The 24,249-nt window shown below is 42.8% G+C and overlaps 1 protein-coding gene across 9 annotated transcripts; it reads right to left on the reverse strand.

The window, feature by feature from the left end:
- Positions 1-1,202: 1,202 nt before the first annotated feature.
- ZFP69 (ZFP69 zinc finger protein) lies at positions 1,203-18,153 on the reverse strand. Of its 9 annotated transcripts, XM_072771715.1 has the most exons (8): positions 17,961-18,153; positions 17,505-17,610; positions 17,085-17,215; positions 16,445-16,916; positions 15,091-15,173; positions 8,853-8,979; positions 8,455-8,553; positions 1,203-3,975 (listed from the first exon to the last, which is right to left on the reverse strand). In XM_072771715.1, exons 4-8 carry the CDS (start codon positions 16,569-16,571, stop codon positions 2,843-2,845), a joined length of 1,569 nt encoding a protein of 522 aa, XP_072627816.1. In that variant the 5' UTR covers positions 16,572-16,916; positions 17,085-17,215; positions 17,505-17,610; positions 17,961-18,153; the 3' UTR covers positions 1,203-2,842. The 9 variants fall into 9 exon arrangements, with proteins under 9 accessions (XP_072627816.1, XP_072627814.1, XP_072627812.1 ...); XM_072771713.1 differs by lacking the exon at positions 17,505-17,610; XM_072771711.1 differs by having other exon boundaries at positions 17,085-17,610.
- Between the last annotated feature and the right edge of the window lie 6,096 nt (positions 18,154-24,249).

The following is a 24,249-nucleotide window of genomic DNA, read 5'->3' on the forward strand; positions in this document are numbered from 1 at the left end:
AGAGATTCCTAAGACATAGGTGGAGATTTAAAAAGTGCTGAGATGTTAACAAAACCAGTTAGACAAAATGTATGGCTTGATAAAAAGAATGTGCCTAAGGACACAGCCCCAGGGAAGAGCATTTATGCGATCAGCAGAGGAAGAAGTGCCTGTAAGATAACCAGAATGAACAGCAATAACAGGCAAAACCAATGGACAGGCTCTAAAGTTAGAGACCTCCTGAAGCAGTAGCAGATCTAAGAAACAAAACTGTTAGAATGGCAAAGAACAGCTTTGCATAGCCGTTAAGGGCAAGTATTTGGAAAGCTAAGCTAAACCTGGAGGAAAAAATGCTCAAAAAATTAACTCAAGTAAAGGACATGAGTAATTAAAGGAGACTCTCCGTGTCTTCATCTATAAAGTGAGGAGTTCTAATTAAGTAAATTCCTAGACCCTTTCCAGTTCTAAAATTCTGATCCTATGAGCTAGTGTTGAAGAACAAATTAGAATCTGGAATTCTATAAACAGTAACTCTTTCTGCTCTCTTGCACCTCCAGCCATCCCACCCCCCACCCCATTTACACCATCCACAAGGTTCCCACAGTTCTCAGTCTTACCATTGACTTTAGAATTGGGTACTTGACCTGTTTGGGCCAATAAGAGACCTTCTCTAGGATTTTAAGATTGGAAGTAAGAAAGGAAAGACAGCATTTTTTTCCTGGGTGATGGAAACAATGTATGTAAAATCTGGAGCTGATGGTAACTCTGATTTGCAGCAAGGTGCTTAAAAAGACACAAGCAGAAAAGGTGAGAGAAAGCTGCCTGGGTTTTCTGAAGTGCTTCAGGTCCTAGTTCCAGTCCGCTGTTAGAATATCTCCTGAGTTTAGTCTGAGCCCCCATAGGAAGGAGAAAAATGAGAGATGGAGCTATAAAGTAATACCTACAACGGGGATCCCTGGGTGGCGCAGCGGTTTGGCGCCTGCCTTTGGCCCAGGGCGCGATCCTGGAGACCCGGGATCGAATCCCACGTCGGGCTCCCGGTGCATGGAGCCTGCTTCTCCCTCTGCCTATGTCTCTGCCTCTCTCTCTTTCTCTCTCTGTGACTATCATAGATAAATTTAAAAAATTAAAAAAAATACCTACAACGGAGGATCTAGGTGCCTGGCTTTGGTTACAACTGGAGCAGTGGCTGTGGGATGGAGAGGAGGGGAAATCCATTAACATTTCAGAGTCACTAAAACTTTAATAAACGTTTACCAGGCTGGAAAAATGAACATGTACAAAACCATGTGGTCCTGATCTTGGTGCTCAGCTTTCACAACATAAGCAATGTTAATTAATGCTCTCATTCATTCATTAATGCTTATTAGAAAGTCACACCCTACCTCTTTTCTGTCTTCCTACGTGTGTTAACTATAAGTTGCTAACATAACCATCCTATAAAATGCTAAGCAGTTGATCATCCATGGCACACCCTGCTATCCTAAGTACCCTGACTCAACTGTCAGTGTCCCTCCATTCCATCAGAGGGGCGACAGCCAAGATTTTACTTGCTAAGACAGATGGAAACGGACTCTCATTGATCAAGAAGCTCCAGCCTCAGAAGTCAGGCATTAGAGCAGTTGATGGCAAAAGGCCTTCTCCTCCAGCTGAGATTTTGGTGGGCCTGGCTGCTGTTCAGGAAGATTCAGATTCCTCTCTGGCTCCAGGAATGGCAAGCACCGCTCTTTTTGGGGATGCAGCTCAGCTGGTACTTCTGCGCTAAGTTAGTGAGACAAACTGATAATTCTTTGATGATCGAAAGGGCAGTTGGTCCAGGACATACTTCAGCATCAGGTGGCTCCTACAGTTCTCTATCTTGCTGGCAGGCAAATAAGTTGGTCCAATGTCTGCATGAAAGCCAGTCTGGCAATATCCATCATACAAATGCACATACCCTCTAGTACAGAGATTCCAGTTCTCAGAATTTACCCTACATAGATATATATATATATATATATACTTACAAGTGTGAGAAATAAAGACAAGGTTTAAGACTATTCACTCCAACAAAAGACTGGAAATCCCAAAGTCCGACCATAGTGAAGTGGCTAAGTAAACTAAAGTACATTCAAACCACAGAATACTACACAGTTGTTAAAAAAAGAATGGGTAGGCACTTTGTCTACTAATATGTAATGACCTTCATGATACATGGTTAATTAATAAAAGTAATGTGCAGAGGTGTTTACAAAAGTAATGTGCAGAGGTGTTTACAAAATGTTGTCATTTATGCTTAAAAAGAAAAAGTCTGCATTTGCATCATTTGTATTCTTTTGGATACAAATAGAAAAATCTCTGGACAGGTGCACAAAATAATTAGTTATAAAAAGTGATTCCCTCTATAAAAAATTTGATGGTGGAGGATATAAGAAAAGGATTTTCACTTACACAACTGTCTATGCCTTTTGAGTTTTACATGATTCTTAAGTTTCCCCATTAAAAAAAATAAAAATTTACTTAAAAAATAGGGGTGGTGATATTTTCAACAGTTCTTCCCAATCGTTGTCTATAAATCAGTGAATGCACGTGAATAATTATTCCACATGAAATCAGAAAGATAACAATTACATGTGCATTTTCCATAATGCTGGATTTAATTTGAAGGAACATAACATCCTTTATTCTTGATTAAGTACTTTGTATGGAGATGTTAGTAGATAGTAGTTATCTACAGGAGTCAATGTACTATTTATTTACACAATGGACAAAATTAAAAGCTGGCATCATGATATCAATTCCTCAAATTTAGAATCATGTAATTAAAAAGCACAGAGTCACTGATTTAGAGTTAGCTCTTGCTCTCATGTTGAATAATCTATTTTTACATGTTATTTTGAAAGGCATTCCTCCTGTGTATCTCATGGTGTCGACTAAGTGATGAATTATAGCTGAAGGCTTTTCCACATTCATTACATTCATAAGGTTTTTCTCCGGTGTGGTGTCTCTGATGTTTCTTAAAGGATGAATCATGCCTGTAGGCTTTTCCACAGCGGTTGCATTCATATGCTTTCACTCCTGTATGAACAGTTTTATGGTTGCTAAGGTGTATCCTCTGCCTAAAGGCTTTCCCGCACTCCTTACATTTGTAGGGTCTCTCCCCAGTATGGATTCTCTGGTGATGTGTTAGATACGCTCTATGACTAAAGGTTTTACAACACGCAGTGCATGCATAGGGCTTCTCCCCAGTGTGAATTCTTATATGTTCACTAAGATGTCTAATCTGTCGGAAGGTTTTCCCACATTCATTGCATGTAAAGGGTTTCTCTCCAGAATGAGTTCTCAAGTGTTGGATCAAGCTAATGTTCTGGCTGAAAGCTTTCTGACATTTATTGCATACATAGGGTTTCTCTCCAGTGTGAGTTCTATGATGCTGATTAAGAGATGAGCGATGTCTGAAGGCTTTGCCACATTCTTCACATTCAAAGGGTTTCTCGCCAGTATGGATCCTCTGGTGTGTAGTAAGGGATGCGCTTTGACTAAAGGCTCTTCCACATTCCTTACACCTGAAAGGCTTTTCACCAGTGTGAATTCTCATGTGTTCAGTAAGATGAATGGGTTGTTTGAAGATTTTTTCACATATATTACATTCATAGGTTTTTGTTTTTATGTAACTTGGATGATTGATCAAGTCTAATTTGTATTTGTTTCTCTGTCTAGGTGTATCACATTTGCGGTGCCTCTGCTCTACAATAACTTTTGAACTGACAATATTTTCCCCAAATTTGTTAGTTTCTTGGCCACTCTTCTTGTGGGTCAGGATGGCTTGCCTTACATCTCTTCCATGGGTTTCCGGGTGCCTTTCTAAGTCACCATCATATTTAGAAACTTTTCTCAATGTGGAATAGATGACATCATCTCTCAGGAACCCTTCCATCATAATACCATGATATAACTGTTCCTGGAAAATGTCATTCTTTGCAGTTGATGCATCGGTTTCTGTTTTATTCTTCAAGTCTGGAAGAATTGGAAAAAATGCAAATAACTCATATTCGTTATGCTTTGAAAAATTAATTATTGTAATGAGTATGAAATAGAAATTTAGAGAACTATACATATAAAGCACAAGATTTTGATTACAGTTGACTCTTGAACAACATGGGGTTTGGGATACCAACCCCAACACAGTACAAAAACCCATGTACAACTTTTGACTCCCCAAAAAACCTACTATTGCCTAGAAGCCTTACTGATAAGTCAATTAACATTTTTTGTTTACCTATCATATACTATATTCTTACAAAAGAGAAAATGTTAAAAGCTAAGAAACAGTAAATAAGGAAAAGGTATGATTTTATATAGAGAGTAAAATTTGAGCCCTTTAGACCTGTTTGTTCTTTCTAATACTAAACAATGACATTTCAGAGCTATGTCTTATGAATGTCTTTTTAAATTGACAACTACTTTTGGAAAACAATCTCAGAAAGATAAAAAGATATCCCTCTCCCCACACCAGCAGGAGATGCTTGTTCAAAAAATAAGGTCTGAACTAAGAACTTTCATAAGAACATTAAGCTTTTATTGAAACTTGTATTAATATCTACATTGTTCTATTTTCTGTGGTTATTAATCTGTCTCTAGAAAGGAGACTTGTAAGAAACCATACTATGTTGCTATTATTACTATGTTGTATGAAAATATCTTTTTTTCTTGAGGGGGTGAATAGGAGAGAAAGAGGAGAAAGAATCTTAAGAATGTTCCATGCTCACTGGGGCTCAATCTCACAACCCTGAGATCATGACCTAAGCCAAATTCAAGGGATGAACACTTAACTGATTGAGCCACCCAAGTGCCCCTGAAAATATCTTTTAACCTTTAAAATTCTGACTGGCTTTTTTACTTGATAATTTGTTGTATCCATTACCTATATTTCAACTGATAGAACTATAGCCTGAAAGGTATAACTTCTAATAAGATTTTCTGGTCAACACAAAAGGATCATTAGTACTTCCAGATTCTTAATGACTAAAGGCAATAATAGAGTCTATGTTCTATAGACTTCTGATTCTACTCCTGAATATGTGAGCGGGAAGAGAAGAAGACAGGGAAAGAGAGAAGCCATCTATGGCCCCTTCCCCAATTCAGTATCAAAGCCTGAAGAAGGACCAAACTACTGAAGAAGAGGAGATTTAACTTTGGAATCAAGTTGGGAGTTTTTGTTATTCCATAAAACTAAACATTTTACTAAAATCAAACTGTTATTATTATTTAAAGGGACTGGATCATCTAGATGAAAATCATGGTAGCTTTTATTATTTTCATTATTATAAGTTTAAAAAGAAAAAATCCAAGAGGGGGATCCCTGGGTGGCTCAGTGGTTTAGCGCCTGCCTTTGGCCCAGGGCATGATCCTGGAGTCCCGGGATTGAGTCCTGCATCAGGCTCCCTGCATGGAGCCTGCTTCTCCCTCTGCCTGTGTCTCTGCCTCTCTCTCTTTGTGTCTCTCATGAATAAATAAATAAAATCTTTAAAAAAGAAAAAAAGAAAAAATCCAGGAGAATATATAACCAATTATTGGAATTAATAATGGGGCAAAAGCAAGGTCACTAGCTATAAGATCAATATGTAAAATCAACTGTGCCATTACATATCAATAACAGAAAACATAATTCAAAAATATATACCATCTACAATAACAAAATATAAGGTCTTCAAGATAAATAAATCTAACAAGAGATATAATATGTACAAGACCTTTATAGGGAAAATTCTGAAGCTTTATTTTTAAAAGTTAGGAAATATCAATAAATGGAGCAATATACCATGTTTCCGGATAATAAAACTCAATATCATAATGTTAATTCCCCCCAAAGTTGATCTACAAATTCAATTTTATTCCAATCAAAATACACTAGAGTATTTGCGTGTGTACACACATGTGTGTGTGAAATCTAGTGCATCATTATATACTTTGTATGGAGGCTAAGAATAAACCAAGATGGGGCACCGAGGTGGCTCAGTTGGTTAAGCATCTACCTTTGGGTCAGGTCGTAGACCCTGGGATTCTATTATAGAGTCCCACATTAGGTCCCCTGCTCACTGGGGAGCCTGCTTCTCCCTCTTCCTCTGCCTCCCTCCACCATTGTTTGTGTGCGCACGCGCTCTCTCTCTCTCTCAAATAAGCAAAAGACATGAAGAGAAATCTCACAGAGGAAGACATAGACATGGTCAACATGCACATAAATAAATGAATCTTAAAAAAAATAACCAGGGCAATTCTGAAGAACAAAGCGGGAGAACTACCTCTACCAGATATTCAGTTTCATTATTAAATAATAGTAATTAAGACAGTGTGGCATTAGAGTAGGGATAGAATCGAAGAACAGAAGAGTGCCTAGAACAGACCCAATATATAAGGAAACTTGACAGGTAACAGTGTGGCATTCACTATTAAATGGTTCCTGGACTGATTATCCATGTGGGGAGATCCTCACATCACACTACATATACAATAATTCCAGGTCAATTAACTCTAAATACGAAAAACCAAATTTTAAAAATATAAGATAATATATATTACATATAACTTTTCTATATATCAAGAAAAAAGATAATAGAACAATTGACAAAGGATACAAACAGGTACTTTACATCAGGGAACTCTGGTCAATAAACATGAAGAGTATGCTCCTTTTGCTAGTAATCGGGAAAATGAAAGACAAAGTACCATATTCACCTAAAAATTTATAATAATTTTATTTTTAAAAAGATTTTTAAAATTTATTTATCTTGGGGGGTCACAGAGGAAGAGAAGGAATCTGGAGCAGACTCTATGCTGAGCATCAAGCCCAGCATGGGGCTCAATTCCATGAACCTGAGATCCTGACCTGAGCTGAAATCAAGAGTTAGATGCTCAACCAACTAAGCCACCCAGGTGCCCCTACAGTAATTTTGAAGTTTGACAAAGCCAAGTGTTGACAAAGATGCTGAGCTCTGGAAACTTATGGCTTGCTGATGAGAGTACAAATTGGTGCAACTGCTCTGTAGAGCAAGTTGGTAATCTCAAGCAAAATGAAGGTGCATATACACCACGACCCAACAATTTTTTTCCCACCAAACATCTCAAAAATACTTGCATATGTACACAAGAAGACATACATAGGAAGACACTGCATTTTGGTAACCCCCAATTTTAGAAACAATATAAATGTATATTAATAGGAAAATTGATAAATTGTGGTTTATTAATTCAAGGGAAATAAATGAAATAAAAGAGCTAGAACAGTATCAACCACATTGAATGAAAAAAGTAGACGTATATATACCATTTATATAAAGAATGACAACATGCAAAACAATACTATATATTGTTTTAGGATATACACATGTAATAAAAGTATGAAGACACATGTGAAAATGACAATATTTAAACTGAAGAGTTGGTTATTTCAAAAGGTAGGAAGGTAACTGCAGGGCCTCAATTCTTTTTTCTTAGTCTAGGTGGAAGCTACATAGAAGCTTGTTACAATGTTCTCTATGCCTTAGTGAACACCTAAAATATTTCATGGTAAAGCAAAGTCTAAGGAGATGGTTGATTAAAGACCACTGAATTTGGGCAGAAGGTATCATGTGGCAATTTCTCTTGCAAGAATTTTCATATAGCAGTTGTTACAAAAAAATTCAACAGATACATGAGTTTAAAAGAGTGAGAATCAGGGCGCCTGTGTGGCTCAAGCAGTTAAGCATCTGCATCGGCTCAGGATCCTGGGGTCCTGGGATTGAGCCCCATGTTGGGCTCCCTGCTGAGGAGGGAGCAGGTCTTTCTTCTCCCTCTCTCGGTCTTTCCCCTCCACTTGTGCACTCTCTCTTTCAAATAAATAAAATCTTTAAAAAAAAAAAAGAGTGAGAATCAAAGCTGAAATTGTGAAATGGAAGTTGGTGAAAAGTGGAAATAGAACGCAAGACAGAAAATTAAAGATCTGTCGAAGGCAGTCAGTTCTGAAGAGAGATGTGTTTTCTGTGAGGAAAGGCCATGTATATCTGACTGCTTAGAGAAAGGAGCTTTCATTTCAGAGTTCAGGATACTGAAGAAAAGAGGGAAGTCAAGTTTAGCTTTAATGAAGACAAGAGCCCCTTCCCTCCAACTGTGGAGAGACCTTCACAAGGTCAGATGAAGGAAAGAGGTGACAGAGGGAGGGGGTAAAGTCAAGTGTGGTGCATGTCCTGTCCAGGGGCTGTGGGAAGACTTCAGGGACTCCAGCCTACATATTATTTTTTTAAATTTTTATTTATTTATGATAGTCACACAGAGAAAGAGAGAGAGAGGCAGAGACACAGGCAGAGGGAGAAGCAGGCTCCATGCACCAGGAGCCCGATGTGGGATTCGATCCCGGGTCTCCGTGATGGCGCCCTGGGCCAAAGGCAGGCGCCAAACTGCTGCGCCACCCAGGGATCCTCCAGCCTACATATTAAAATGTACTATCTGTCTTTGTCTCACCTGGACTGGGATCTCCTGGGCCCTTTTTCTCTGTCATCCATGGTTCTTGTCCTTTCTCCAACTGGGATATCACACTAGGTTTGGAAAGCTGATATCCTGCTTATAAAGTAAAAAAACAAAAACAAACAACAACAACAAAAAACCAAAACATGAATGTTATGCTGAGTTCTAAGAACCATCCCCAGAATTTCTATCCTCTGGTATTCAGGGTCTCTTCAGATGGAAAGGGGCACCACAGAATGTTTCTACTCTAGCTCTACCAAGTAAAGCTGTTCCCCCAAGGAATGCGACATTTCTGATACAGAACCCAAGGCCAAGCTCCAGGGGATCCACAACATTTAATAATTTAAAAATAATGACTCTCAGGTTTTCTGGGTCAATGTTTTGCCCATCCTTACCCACTGAGACCAGGTTCCCATAGTTCTCCAGCATCACCTCCCGGTATAGATTCCGGTGAGCAAGGGACAGTTGTCCCCATTCTTCCTGGGTGAAGTCCACAGATACATCCTTGAAGGTTAACAGTTCCTAGAATATTGAATATATTCCTTTTCAGACAAGAGACCACTTCCATCAAGGTCCAAGGAGTTCTAACAGTATTCCAAGGTCTGAGAGAAGATTCTAAACTAGTTTTACTGGGATCCTCCTTTGGATGTGTTTGAAGATCCTCTAGAGATAACCATAAATAAATATTTAGAAAATCAGATGGTCCTATGTGCCTTAGAAAAAAATAAAGCAGGGATCCCTGGATGGCGCAGCGGTTTGGCGCCTGCCTTTGGCCCAGGGCGCGATCCTGGAGACCCGGGATCGAATCCCACATCGGGCTCCCGGTGCATGGAGCCTGCTTCTCCCTCTGCCTGTGTCTCTGCCTCTCTCTCTCTCTGTGACTATCATAAATAAATAAATAAATACCTTAAAAACAAATAAAAAAAAAAAAAAAGAAAAAATAAAGCAGAATAAGGGAGGAAGGTGGAGAATCACAGTGAGGGTAGAGGGGAATCTTTTATGCAGGGTGGTGGGGAAAAGGTGATATGTGACCAGACACATGAATTCAGTGAGGAAGAACTATGTGGAAACCTGAAGGGAGGGCATTCCAAGCAGGTACAAAGAACCTAAAGGAGAGCATCCCATTAGAAACAACAAATACCCACCATTTGCTTCGACGTGGATGGAACTGGAGGGTATTATGCTGAGTGAAATAAGTCAATTGGAGAAGGACAAACATATTATGGTCTCATTCATTTGGGGAACATAAAAAATAGTGAAAGGGAATAAAGGGGAAAGGAGAAAAAATGAGTGGGAAATATCAGAAAGGAGACAGACATGAGAGACTCCTAACTCTGGGAAACGAACTAGAGGTGGTAGAAAGAGAGGTGGTTGGGGGTGGGGGTGACTGGGTGATGGGCACTGAGGGGGGCACTTGATGGGATGAGCACTGGGTGTTATTCTATATGTTGGCAAATTGAACACCAATAAAAAATAAATTTATAAAAAAATAAAAATAAAGGAGAGCATCCTTGGCTTGTCTAAGGAACAGGAGACTGAACAGCATCACTGGTAGAGGGTGGTGAAAGAAGAGTAGGAGATGATATCGGGGGGGGGGGAGGGGAAAGGCTTTAAGCATTTATTGTCACAACCAATGCATTCCTGCTGAACTTAAATTTTGGGGCCCCACTAGAATTTAATGCAAAGATGACAAAACTGGAACTGTGGTGTAACCGCAGCCTAGCTCAATACTTGAAGAGCTGAAAAAGATCAGCCCCCTAGCTGTGGTAGCGTGGGCTTTTGTAGTTGGCTTCATCAGAAGTGAATTCAATCAAATAAAAGCTGTATCTCAGCCAGAGCTCAGTCACAGCTGTAGGGGGAATATGAATAATCAGTGCCTCACCTTAACCACCAGACAGAGGAAAGGGCTTAGTCTCCTGGAAATAAACAGAACTAAACAAACTATATTTCATCCCCTACTGTTCTTTAATACCCAATATCTGAACTACTATAAAAAATTGTCATACATGTGAAGGAGAAGGAAAATCTGATACAAGAAAATACAAATCAATAGAAGGAAACTCATAGGTGACCAAGTCATTGGAATTAGCAGACAAGAAGTTTAAAGAAATTATTTAAACGTATGTTTAAAAAATGTACCATAAAGTATGGACAGAGGGATGCCCTGGGGTGGTTCAGTTGGTTAAGTGTCTGACTCTTGATTTTGGCTCATGTCATGATTTCAGAGTTGTGAGATTGAGCTGCTGGGCGTGGAGCCTGCTTGAGATTCTCTCCCTCTGCCCCATCCTGGCCCCACTTGCTCTCTCATTAAAAAAAAAAAAAAAAAAAAAAAGGGATAGAATAGGGAGTAATTGAGGACAGAGAGAGAAATGCTAAAGAACTAAATGAAAATTCTACAAATGAGAATTATAATACCTGAAAAATCCACTGAACACACTTAGAGGCAGATTGAACCCTGACAAAGATGAGATCCATGAAACCTAAGACAGGTATTAATTGAATAGATATTATTCAAACTGAAGCACCAAAAAGATTTAAAAAAAAAAACCCCACAAAACTCTAGGAGAATACCAAGTGGTTTAATATACATATAATTAGAATCTCAGAAGGAGATAAAAGAATGGGCTGAAAAAAAATTAAGAAATAAAGGTGGAAAGTTTTCCAAATTTGATGAAAAAGAAAAGTCAAGCCACAGATACAAGAAGCTTAGCAAACCCCCAAAAAAGTAAATTCAAAGAAAATCATCCCTATGCACATTGTAGTAAAACTGAGGAAGAGCAAAGACAAAAGGGAAGATCATGAAGGTAGCCAGAAGAAGGTAGGAAAGGAGGAACAAAAAAAAACAAGAAAGGTTGGTATAAACAAACAAACGCATGTCACCTAGAGGGAAAGAATACTAACAGCTGAAACCATACAGGCTAAATAATCATGGAACACTTTTAAAGTGCTTAAACGAAAAAAAGTCATCCCAGAGTTCTATATCCAGCAAAAGATCCTCAGGTAGGAAGACAAGAAAGACATCTTAGGTCAGCAAAAGCTGTGAGGATGCATCAGAACAGCCACGTTACAGAAATGCTAAACATTCCTATGGATGAAGGGAAATGATGCCAGTTAGAAATTTGAAAATAAAAGAAGGAATGAAGAGTGCTTCTATTGGTAATTACATAGAATCTGAAGAGACTTGGTCTCTTTCTTCTTCTTAATTTCTTTTTTTAAAAAAATTATCTATTTGAGAGAGAGAGAGAGAGAGAGAGCAAGCAAAAGCAGGGGGAAGCGCAGAGGGAGAGGGAGAAGCCAACTCTCCACTAAGCAGAGAGCACCACATGGGGCTCCTCCTGGGACCTAAGATCATGACCTAAGCTAAAGGCAGATGCTTAATCTACTGAGACACCCAGGACACCTCTTCTTTTCCTAATTTCTTAAAAACAATTTACTATTTAAAAAAAAAAAGAGGGGAGTGTGCTCTCAGTGGGGAACTTGCTTGAGATTCTCTCTCTCCCTCACCTCATCCCTCCACTTTTGCATGTGTGTGCTCTCTCTCTCAAATAAATAAATAAATAAATAAATAAATAAATAAATAAATAAATAAATCTTTTATAAAAATTAAAAAATAAATATAAGAACAATGTACTGTGGGGTTTCTAACATGTAAAGTGAAACGTATAACAATATACAAAGAATGGAAAAGAGTAAATGGAATTATGAGGCTTTCATGCCATATGTGAAACAGTCTCATATTAATTCAACAGTGTAATAATTAATCTAAAAGTATAGTATTAGTATTAATTCAACTCAACAGTATAGTATTAATTTGACTGTATAATATTTATTCAACAGTGTAATATTAATTCAATATTATTTCAACTATGTTAAAAACGTGTATTACAATGGCCAGAACAACCACTAAAAGAGAATCACAAGTACAGCTAAAAAAGTCATCAGAGGACATGAAGTGGAATACTAAAAAACTAAGCAATCCATGAGGAAGCAGAAGAGGATCAAAGAAACAAAGATGGGTGAACAGCAGACAAAGAACCAGACCACACACTTAATCCCACTGTGTCAACGATTATGGTAACTGCAAATGCACGAAACACGCAAGAACTGCTGTATGTAAGGTCAGACTTTAAATGTAGAGACACAGATAAGAACTGAAAAAGCCATGCCATACGAACAAGAACTAATAAAAATACTGGAGGAACTACAGTAAATCAGACAAAGTGGACTTAGCAGAAAGAATATTACCAGTCATAAGGAAGACCCATAAACAGTTGGTTCATCAAGACAACAATCCTACCCATGAACACATCTAACAGAATTCAAAATAAAGCAGAATTGACAGGACTGAAGGGAGAGAGAGATGAAGATTTGAAGACTCTTTTCTCAGTAATTGATACAAGTGACAAAGATGCATCAGGGATACAGATTTGAACAACCTATCAGCCAACTGAAACTAATGGACATTTGGTTTCAACTGCAGAATATAAATTCTCTTTAAAACCTTTTTATTTTGAGATCATTATAGATCCCCAAGCAGTTGTTTGTTTGTTTGTTTGTTTTGCTTGGAAACATTCTTGCCTTTATTTTTTTTATTTTTTTAATAATAAATTTATTTTTTATTGGTGTTCAATTTGCGAACATACAGAATAACACCCAGTGCTCATCCCGGCAAGTGCCCCCCTCAGTGCCCATCACCCATTCACCCCTACCCCCCGCCCTCCTCCCCTTCCACCACCCCCAGTTCGTTTCCCAGAGTTAGGAGTCTTTATGTTCTGTCTCCCTTTCTGATATTTCCTACCCATTTCTTCTCCCTTCCCTTCTATTCCCTTTCACTATTATTTATATTTCCCAAATGAATGAGAACACATAATGTTTGTTCTTCTCCGATTGACTCACAGTTGTTAAGAAATAACACAGAGGGGATGCCTGGGTGGCTCAGCGGTTGGGTGTCTGCCTTCCGCCCAGGGTGTGATCCTGGAGTCCCAGGATCGAGTCCCACGTCGGGCTCCCTGCATGGAGCCTGCTTCTCCCTCTGCCTGTGTCTCTTCTGCCCCCCCCTCTCTCTTTCTTGAATAAATAAATAAAATCTTAAAAAAAGAAAAAAAAAAAGAAATAACACAGAGGTCCCAGGTCCTCTCTACTGGGAACGAAGCAAAGTTTTGACTGGAAAGGGGGATGAGGGAACTTTCTGAGATGGTGGAAATGATCTATATTTTGGTTACATGGTGTATACACATGCCAAAATAAAACTATATACTTTCTTTTTTTAAAAAAGATTTTATTTATTTATTCATAGAGACACAGCTAGAGAGAGAGGCAGAGACACAGGCAGAGGGAGAAGCAGGCTCCATGCAGGGAGCCCAATGTGGGACTTGATCCCGGGTCTCCAGGATCACGCTCCGGGCTGCAGGCGGCGCTAAACCGCTGCACCACCGGGGCTGCCCAACTATATACTTTCTTAAGTGTATTTTCCTATAGGTAAATTGTACCTCAATTTAAAGAAAATTAATCTTTTCCTAGTGCTAAAAATCCCAGCAGTTTTTGATAAATGTCAAGAAGCCAGGAATTCCAGATAAGTGCAATGTAGAGGTAACTTTATTTATTTTTTATTTTTAATTTTTTTATTGGAGTTCAATTTGCCAACATATACCATAACACCCAGTGCTCATCCCATCAAGTGCCCCCCCTCAGTGCCCGTCACCCAGTCGCCTCCACTCCCCCACCCACCTCCCTTTCCACCACCCCTTGTTCATTTCCCAGTTAGGAGTTGTAGAGGTAACTTTAATTAGACTATTATAACTTCTTTCTTATTACCAAATAATTCTGAAATGCATTTCAATCCTAAAATGAGCATCTGAACCAGCCAAGGATATCAGGATTGTAAACAGCTAAAGAAAATTGCCCCCATCACCGAGTAAGTAAATACAAGAGATGTGTTCAAATCCTATACCATCTAATCTCAGAACCCAAGTTCTTTTCACTTAAAACTCTTCTGTCACCGAATAATATCTCATCTTTAATAGTCCTCCTTTGTCACTCATCCTGCAATTTTCCTCTGGCTTCTATGCTTCCAGCCAGCAGTGAGGACACCCCATTATAACTGCCCATCCTGTCTAACGTGTGCTGTGTGGACAGACCATTGCTTCCCCACTTACTTCTCTGGGTGCAGTGTGACCTCTGCTCCCAATATTATACTGACGGTCACCCTAGGAAGTTCACCAGCGATATGTGTACAGCACTTAAGGATTTCAGAACTTTCATCTTCCTCAACATAGTTTGCTTTTGAGTATGAAATACTTAAAAAAAAATTGATGTACATCTTTTGACTCCACATGGTATCTGTTTGGTTTTAGGCGCTAGAATTCTATCACTTATTTTGCTTTCTCTATGGAAATTAGTGCAGCGTTCAATCTAGATGTTGGTCACAAACAAGCCACTATGAGTAGGGGAATGGCCACCACTGTAGCCCAGTTGTCTGTACAAAAGGAGCTTGTATGGAGCTCCCTCTAATGGATCTGTTAGCCCCAACACACCCTCACACCAAAGGGGGAAAAAAAAGAAAGACAAGAAAAGGCAAATTATAGCCTTAAAAACCAAGCAGGAGGTCAAGAAAATGAAAGGAAAGCAACCCACCTGGGATTCTGCTGCTGGCAACCGAGAGGTGAATCCATCCTTCGAACTTTCTCCCTGGGTCTTAGCATCCTGAGAGAGCAGAGCTGAAGAAGGAAAAGGGTCATGAGGTTTGCATCTCCCCAAATCTCCCAAAGAGAAAAAGCACCTGCAGATCTGCTGAACGTGGCTTCTCGAACCATTCGGAGTAAGGGACACTTAGAGCAACTCAGAGCAGTGGGACCTCCTTAATGAGGAGGGTCTGCAGTGCGTTGCTTTGAGCACTGCTACTTCCCGATGGTCAACGCTGGTCCAAAAGCACAGATCTAGCGGGCCACTGCTCCGTTCAAAGGGTTCTGGCAAGAAAGAAAAATCCACACACTTCCCACGCACTTCAGGGCGCTCACCTGAAGCATGCTTTCCCAGCATTAGTTCCCGCCATCCACCAGCCTTTATCCGTCCTACACGGACACTGACCATGCTCCTAGCCCTCACACTAGGATGTTCTCCATTCTGTGAACCACTCAAGGCACATTCTGCGTCCTTTCCCCAAATCTTCTACAAAAAAACTCAGACATCTTACAAGGCCCAATCCAATGCTATCTGCTTTGTGAAAATTTCTCCAATAAAAGCAATCAGAAGGATGTTTCTTGTCTCGTCTTCCAAAAGAAGTTTATCATAGCATTTTCTTAGGCTTTTGATGTGGGTATGTGTCTCTCTCCATCAATTAATAAATAGCACTGGAAAACATTATTCATTTTTCCATTGGTCTACGTGCTTAGCAAGGTCCCTGCCCGACGCAACTAGAATAGATGTCAGCTGTACTTAGAGCGTTAAAGGTATGAACTAAGAGACCACATGAGACACACACATTCCTCTGTCCATCTATCCGTCCTGACCAGACCACCAGGTAATATGTAACCTTGGACACGCTTCCCACTGACCTCCTGTAAATTGAGAGTAACCAAGCATGGCATTCCTTCCTCTCAGGAAAAAGGAACTGCTCCTTGAGAAAAACACTGGCTTTGGGACAAACTGACCAAAACTTATGAAGGAAGACCTTGGGAGGGCTTTAGGGGGCAGAAACTTGTAGGCCCACTGTCGGTGAATCACATATACTTGGGAGCCACTGGTGGGGACACCGTTGTGCGCTGGATCTGAGGACTAGAGAAGGCAGCAGCATGGCGCACATGGTGCAAGGAGCCCAAGCTCACAGCCCAACATTTCCTCTCATACTTATCCCCCTCCCAAAAGCCACAGGCACGAACCCCAAAGGCTTTTCCCCAATTTCCCCCCCAAGAGACCACCTCAATGAAGCATACACACCAAATGAAGTTTTCACACACAAAGCAAGAATTCTTCAACAGCCTATTCTCACCTTCTCCTTCAAACATCTTAGTCACGTCCTCCCACAGGGGCGCCCCCTCCTTGGCCTTCTCTGGATGGTGCAACTTCACCCACGCGCTGGCCTCCGTGGGCAGGGTGATGAGGAGCTGCTGCAGCATGACGATGCCCCCCCCCCACAATGGGGCCTGTCCACTTCAGGAGAGAACTGCCAGATGTGTACTGAGAGGCTTCACAGGTGTCGACTCCTCTGAGCACAATCTCCTGCCCTCAGGACATTGGTGTGTCCCCACGTCACCAGAAGCTGGGGGCTCCTATGAATTTAACAACTCCGAAAAACTGATTTCACTCTTAAATTAAGCACTGCCTCCCGGGGAGGCAGCCAGCTGAGGAGGCCTGAGCGCATGCTCTGTATTCTTCTTGGGGAGCAAAAGGCAGAAGAGGAGGGAACCAGAAGCACCAATCACATAGTAAGAACTCCAGAGCTTGCAGGAATAAATTTTAAACTGCAAAGGATCCAAAAACAAAGATTTGGCATCAATGTGGGGATAAGTACAATCAATGCCCTTGGATGTGGCTGTCCCCGAGTTCCAAACGCACATACACAAACAGCCAAAGATCTACAAACAAGCATAAACCGTGCCTTGACTTCCCTCCTTGCAAGCTGCAAGTACCTTCGGCCTGGGTACAGACTTCGGAGTTAGGAGGCCAAGCTTTCCAACCAGACGGCTTGGGTTAAAATCCCGACAGCTGTATTTAAAATCTCTAAGGCTCTGCGACTCTCTGAGCTTCAGGTTCTTCACCCCTACAAAGCGGATAACAATACTCTACCAGGCTGTGACAGGAATTGGAACCACGTCAGGCAGACAGCAAACCCTTAGTAAATATTCCTATAAACCTTTTTACGGTCCTGCTGCATCACAGCATTATCTTTTAAAGCTGCTTTTTTAAAGACAACTGGAGATCGAAGTGTAAAGTTCCAGTGTCCTAAGTGATGGGATAATCACACCGCTGCATTTTCACAGCATCAAACAGCGCCCGATGGATGCGTCCCCACCCACGCAGATGCCCGGCATCCGGCAAGTCCTTTTAACCTGTTAAGATGCCTCTTGGCTTCAGAAAGGTTAAAATTGGGAGGGGGACTGGTTCGGATGGAGGGAATACAGGACTCGGAGTATCAGGAGGACTGCAGAGCCGCTTCTAACGGGAAAAATGTGCAAACAACTCCAATCTATCCTGTCATTCCACCAACACCCCCGCCCCCCGCGCCGCGGCCCCGGCCCCGGCCCCGGCCCCGGCCCCGGCCCCGGCCCCGGAGCAGGTGCCTCCGCAGCGACCGGGTCCAGCACAGCCGGGCCCCACGCACGTCCGGGCTCCGCGCACGGGAGCCGGCCCAACTTCTTGAAGTTTGTGAGGAGGGGGTAGGTAGCTTCGGGGCTCCCCCGCCCGGCCCGAGCACAGAAAGGAGCCGCATGCCGCACCCCGCACCCGGCACCCCGCTGCCCGGGGACACATCCTGCCCCCAGCACCCAAAGTAAACGTCCAGTTACCCAAAGCGGGGACACTTCCGAAGCATCACTTGGCAGCCGGCCGGGCTCGGGGCTCCCGGGACCCAGGCTGCAGCCCCCGCGCAGCCTGCCCAGCGCGGCCCCGCACGCGGCTGCGATCCGACGCGGCGGCGAGGGCGCTCGCTCCCGAGCCTTCCGGCGCCACCCGCCGCCTCTTCGGGGGACCGGGCGCCGGCGGGTTTCGTCCTCCCCCGGCCTCCGCAGACCACATGCCCCCGCTCCCCACGACCCTCCAGGCGCCCCGCGACCCCGCAGCCTTCCTTCGGGAGCCCGCACGACCTCGGCCTCCGCCGCAGCCGCGCGGCTCCTCCCGGTTCCCCGCGGAGCCGGCCTAAGGCCGACCGCCGGCCCGCATCACGCCGCCGCCCTCGCGCGCCCGCTCCCCGCGCCGCCCCGCCTCGTGGGCCGCAGCCCGGGTCGCCCCGCGCCCCCGCCCCGCCCCCCGCGGCCGCGCAGGCCCCCCCCGGCGCGCGCCTCTTCCGGCGGCTCCGCGCGCCGCAGGCCCCGCCCCCAGCCCGCCCGAGGCCCCGCCCCGAGGCCCCGCCCCGAGGCCCCGCCCCCTCCCGGGAAGCCGGCGCGTCCGAAAACCCGGCGCCGGAGCGGCCTGGTCCACCTGTCGTTCAGCCTCCGCTGGCTCGGAGCGTGGGGCGGGGATCAGGAAGGCCCTGCCTCCTGGGATCCGCGCCCGTGAGGAACCGAATAGGTGATGATGTCGAACGAGAGACCCAACCCAGTGCGGCCGCAGGGCTGCCCGGCCCCGCCCGTGCGTGAATGGGGTAGCCGCACCTGGGAGGCCGAGGGGAGCGGTAGCGACCGACGAAATAGAAGGGCTTTATAGGACGGAGGGTGGGGCGAGGAAGTTATTAGCAGAAGAAAAGATTGGGGACCCCTGGGTGGCTCGGAGGTGTGGCACCTGCCTCCAGCCCAGGGCGTGACCCTGGAGGCTGTCGGGCTCCCTGCATGGAGCCTGCTTCTCCCTCTGCCTGTGTCTCGGCCTCTCTCTCTCCTCTCTGTGTCTCTCATGAATAAATAAATAAAATCTTAAAAAAAAAAAAAAAGATTGTTCCAGGGGAGGTCCCCTTGTCTGAGGGGTTAAAGCTGGAGGTGCAGTTGGGTGGATTACCTCGTTTGCCTCTCGAGGCTGGGGAGGCCCCTGTGACATGTGAGCTTAGCGGTGCCAGAGCCCCAGATTCCTGGTTGACTACATTCCTGGGGGTGGTTAGAGCTGCAGTTAGCTTGCGTACTAAGCCCTGGTTTAATGACTTGGCCTGAGTGGCCCCATTTTGAACCAGTGGTTTTCTTCTTAACAGTCAAAAAAAAAAAAAAAAAAATAATATATATATATATATATATATATATATGTAATAGGCAGTAACCTAATAGGTAACAGGTGACCGGTAAAGGTCACCCCACATGATGGTGAGGGCTATGAGGGAGCAGCGTGTGGAAACGGGATAATGAGGACTTTATCTTTCTGATAATAGCGGGGCTGGGATATGTATTTATATCAACCCACCTCCAAAAACAATTAAATTAAAAAACTATAAAGTCTGCGGCCGCCTGGGTGGCTCTGTCAGCTAAGCATCCAACTCTTGGTTTCGGCTCAGGTCATGATCTAAGGGCTGTGACATCCAGCGCAGCATCGGGCATGGAACCTGCTTGAGACTCCCTCTGTCTTCCCTCTCTCTCTCCCTCTCAGAAAAAAGAAAAAAAAAAGTCTGAAATCTATATTTTTAATGTTCTTAAAGGCGTGCATTAGTTTGCTAGGACTACCGCAACAAAATGCCACAGACTGAGTGGCTTTAAACAACAGAAATTTGTTTTCTCCCAGTTCAAGGCTGGAAGTCCAGGATCCAGGTCTCAGCAGAGATAGGGAAGCTGAAGGGGATTCATTTTACTTTTTTTTAAGATTTTATTTATTTATTCATGAGACACACAGAAAGAGAGGCAGAGACACAGGCAGAGGGAGAAGCAGGCTCCATGCAGGGAGCCTGATGTGAGACTCGATCCCAGGTCTCAAGGATCACTCCCTGGGGCGAGGACAGGCGCTATACCGCTGAGCCACCCAGGGATTCCCCGAAGGGGATCCATTTTAGGAAGGCTCCATCTCTGCTGTTGCTTTGCTAGGCCCCATTTCCTCATGTTCTGTATTTCACCTTGCATCTGAGTCAACCGAGGAAGCTATATGTTCCCACTCCAGAGGGGAAGCAAGAAAATTTACTACCGTCTGAGTTTCGTCCTAGGCCCCCATGTACCTGATAACATCTAAGAACAACTGGATCTGAGCTCCAGGACATTAGCTTTGAATAACCTTCTGTCAACACTGGCGTCAATACCCCCTGTCTTCAGTGATTTCTAGAATAACAGCTATTGTTCACCTGACAGTCACCTTTAATGAGACTTGGATTCCTAAAGGCACACATATCCTGGACCTCCTTCCAATATAAACACATAACCCCAAACAACGTAGAAACTCCCCGCTCCTCTTCTGAGGCTCCCAGACACTCTGCCAACTATACTGTGTCACTTACACTATTCAGTAACTTCTGCTCTCACTTCCTCCTGGCTCGAGCTTGATTTCTGTCCTGTGCAGAGCCGAGGACCCTCTTGGCTGGTCCTGCAGGAACCCCTCTGGATCCTTAGACAGGCCTGCCTCCATCAGCAGAGTTTGTTTCTCCTGAGGCCTCACTCCTTGGCTGCAAATGGCTGCCTCGCTCAGTGTCCTCCCATGTGCTCACAGGTCCCTGGTGTCTCTCTGTGTGCCCTAATTTCCTCTTCTTGTAAGTCAGGTTGGATTAGAGCATACCCTAATGACTCATTTTATCTTAATCACTTCTTTAAGTGATTAATATATTCAATCAGTCTAGTTCTGAGGTACTAGAGGTTAGGGTTTCAACATATGAATTTGGCAAGGGCTTGGGGGGACACAATCCAGCCCATAACAAGGTGTCTAAGAGATGGCAAAAGAATATATATAGAAAGTCGGGATCCAGGGGGTAATCCAACTTGTAAAATGCTTTTGCCATGAGGAAATGTGTTACTGACATACATATATGGAGTAGGGGGTGCTTGCTGCTGGGTGGGGAGGGAAGGGAGGATGTGACCAGTGAAAGTCAGTGAAGTGATATGGGGTTGGTACAAGTGGGTTGGAAGAATTTTTCAGACTGGGTACCAGAGTGCATCCTCTGGAAAGAAGTACATCCAAAAATTGAGTGCACGTGTGTGGTAAAAATTAAATAAATAAATAAATAAATAATAAAAAATAAAAAACCCACAAAACAACCCCCACACACATAAAATTTACTATCTTAACCACTTTTAAGTGTCCAGTTCCATAGCATTAACTGTATTCACATTGTGAAACAGACCTCCAGAACTTTTTCAGATTTCTGAAAATCTAAAACTCTATACCCATGAAACAAGAACTCCCTGTTACTCCCCTCCCCCTAGTCCCTGGGAACCACCATTTTACTTTGTTTCTATGAGTGTGACTACTTTTGATACTTTATATAAATGGAATCACATAATGTTGTCTTTTAAAAATATTTTTAAATTTATTTTAGAAAAAGAGAGCCACTGGCAAGTAGAGGGAAGAGCAGAGGGGGAGGGATAGAGAGAAAGACTCTCTTTTAAAGATTTTTTTTGATTTGGCAGAGAGAGAGAGAGAGAATGAGAGAGCACGCAAACAAGCAGAGGGAGAAGGAGAAGCAGGCTCCTTGCTGAGCATAGAGCCTGACTCGGGGCTCTATCCCAGGACCCCAAGATCATGACCTGAACCAAAACCAAGAGTTAGACATTTAACCAAGTGAGCCACCCCGGTGCCCCACAGTGTTGTCTTTTTACATCAAAGTTTTCACGTTGGTATATCTGGGTTCTGTCCTGTTTGTTTTCTTTATATATCTCTGTGTTTTCATAAATGAGTATTTATCACAAGCTGAAAGAGCATAAAATGCATTATTAATAATTTCTGGTTTTGAGTGGCTACGGGTACCTAGCATAATAAACCTGTTGGGGCAGCCCTGGTGGTGCAGCGGTTTAGCGCCGTCGACAGACTGGGGTGTGATCCTGGGGACCCAGGATGGAGTCCCGCATCAGGCTTCCTGTATGGAGCCTGCTTCTCCCTCTGCCTGTGTCTCTGCCTCTCTCTCTCTCTCTGTCTCTATGAATAAATAAAATCTTTAAAAAAAAAATAATAAACCTGTTGTGTGGTGTCTATTAAAAATGCCTCTTGACAGATGAAAAAAAAAAAGAGTTTGACCAAGATCACAAAGCTAGAAGAGTTAGAGTTGGAATTTGAATACATATTTTTATGATTTCTGAATGCAAACTCTTGACCACTCTGCCATGAAGGTTTAGGATCTGAGCACTACCTAATATTCAGTGAAGAACAATTCTAGTTCCAAAGGCAGCTAACCCATGATCCTAACTGTATAAAAGCACACACAAGGAAGACTCGAAATAACCCAAATAATACTGTGTTATTCCCTGAAATGGACGACAGTGAAGCATGATTTTAGCTCTGTCATATTATGTACCAAATTGTCCAGATTGGCATCCCCCGCCCACCTCCAAACACCACCTGCCAGTAAGAATTACATTTTCCTTTTTTTAAAAGTAATCTCTACTTTAATAAATTTTTTAAATTTTTTATTTATTTTTTTTAAATTTTTATTTATTTATGATAGTCACACACACATTGAGAGAGAGAGAGAGAGGCAGAGACACAGGCAGAGGGAGAAGCAGGCTCCATGCACCGGGTGCCCGACGTGGGATTCAATCCCAGGTCTCCAGGATCACGCCCTGGGCCAAAGACAGGCCCTAAACCACTGCGTCACCCAGGGATCCCTACATTTTCAATATTCTGAGAAAACTAGTGAAACCAGTAACCAAAGCGTTGATGGTACTAATTGCACCTGCAAGCTAATAAGCACTTCCACAACTTTTTACCCTTTTTGTTTGCCTTTAAATTCCCCCAACTCTCCTTGGGAGAGGTGGATTTGAGATTTGCCCTCCGATCTCCTTTCCTTGCTGCATGCTCAATGTCTGATTGTCTTTGCTGTCCATTAGATGGGTGAACTTGGGCTTGGTTACATTTTGGGGAGGAACTCTTTGTCCATGGCTCATCAGCCCTCAGCCTGTAACAGGAGCCCGGTGATGGGTCCTAACAGCTGTCTAGGCTCTTTGTCCTGGGGACCATCCCCGGGGCCCCAACCTGATTGGGCGCCTCCAGCTTAATTTAACTCCTGTGGCAAGGAAACAGTTTTGGGTTTGGTTTGGATGGAAGTCTCTAGCTGAGGATTTCATATGGAGGGCATGTGAGCTTCTTTCTTTCTCCTGTTTGGTTTAGATCTTATTTTTTCCTCCCTTTCCAATGCCTCCAAATAGGGGGTTGGGGTTCTTTTGACCTCCTTTTCTAAAAAGCTGATGAGGAAGCTGTTTGGTTGAGTCAGTGAAGCCCTGACTTTTGGGGAGAAACTGAGGCTTACAGAGGTTGGGTTTCATTTGGTTTGCTTGTTACTGCATCTCTTGGTATCTTTGGATAAAAGTGGCTATGTTCCTATGGGAAAATGGGAAACAACAATTTGATCCCCACATGCAACCCTTTGGGCTGTATTCTCCAAAGTTGGGCAATTATTTTTCATAATGCTGCTTGGCCACAATACAGAGAAAAATGACCAGTGAGTGGATCCCTAAATTACAATACCATCTTGCCATTAGATTTGTTTTGTAAAAAGGAGAGATTTGAAAATTGGGCCTTTAAGATTTTGCTTGCATCTTGTGTGTCCATGTATGTTATAAATGTGAGATATTTTCTCTATCTCCAGGTGGTATTGCTAAAATTAACTGATAAAAGATCTCTATTTAGTTGGTTTAAAGCAAGTGCTTGTAGGAATTGGGCATTCTAAAACTCAAAGATAGAAACTAACCCAAATGTTTTATAAGTTCACATGCTCTTGGAAAATGTTTAGTCTTTTTTTAAAAATATTCAGTCTTAAAGCTAATTTAAGGTTGTTGGCTTAATCAAATGGAAATGTCTTTAGAATTATCAGCATTATATACAAAACTTTTATTCTACCTATGTTTACTGAAATTCAAATAAGTTCATGTTATCTCCATTGCAAAATTTGTCAGGAAAGAGGGGAAAAACCTTAGAAGTTTGTCTGATGCCTCATGAAGTTTTATGCATAATCTAAGAATAAACAGATGTGATGCAAGTAAAGTGAGACTGGTTATTTAAAGAGAGACAATATCAACAGAAGCCTTGATTGAC

The sequence above is a fragment of the Canis lupus genome, chromosome 13, assembly GCF_048164855.1.
Source record: "Canis lupus baileyi chromosome 13, mCanLup2.hap1, whole genome shotgun sequence".
NCBI lineage: Eukaryota > Metazoa > Chordata > Mammalia > Carnivora > Canidae > Canis > Canis lupus.

Coding starts and splice junctions, on each gene's coding strand:
- ZFP69 (XM_072771717.1), bottom strand. CDS start 16,571: ATGCTGCAGCAGCTCCTCATCACCCTGCCCACGGAGGCCAGCGCGTGG. Junction 15,174..16,444: donor TAAGATGTTTGAAGGAGAAG/GTGAGAATAGGC, acceptor TTCCTTCTTCAG/CTCTGCTCTCTCAGGATGCT. Junction 8,980..15,090: donor TGCCAGCAGCAGAATCCCAG/GTGGGTTGCTTT, acceptor TCAATATTCTAG/GAACTGTTAACCTTCAAGGA.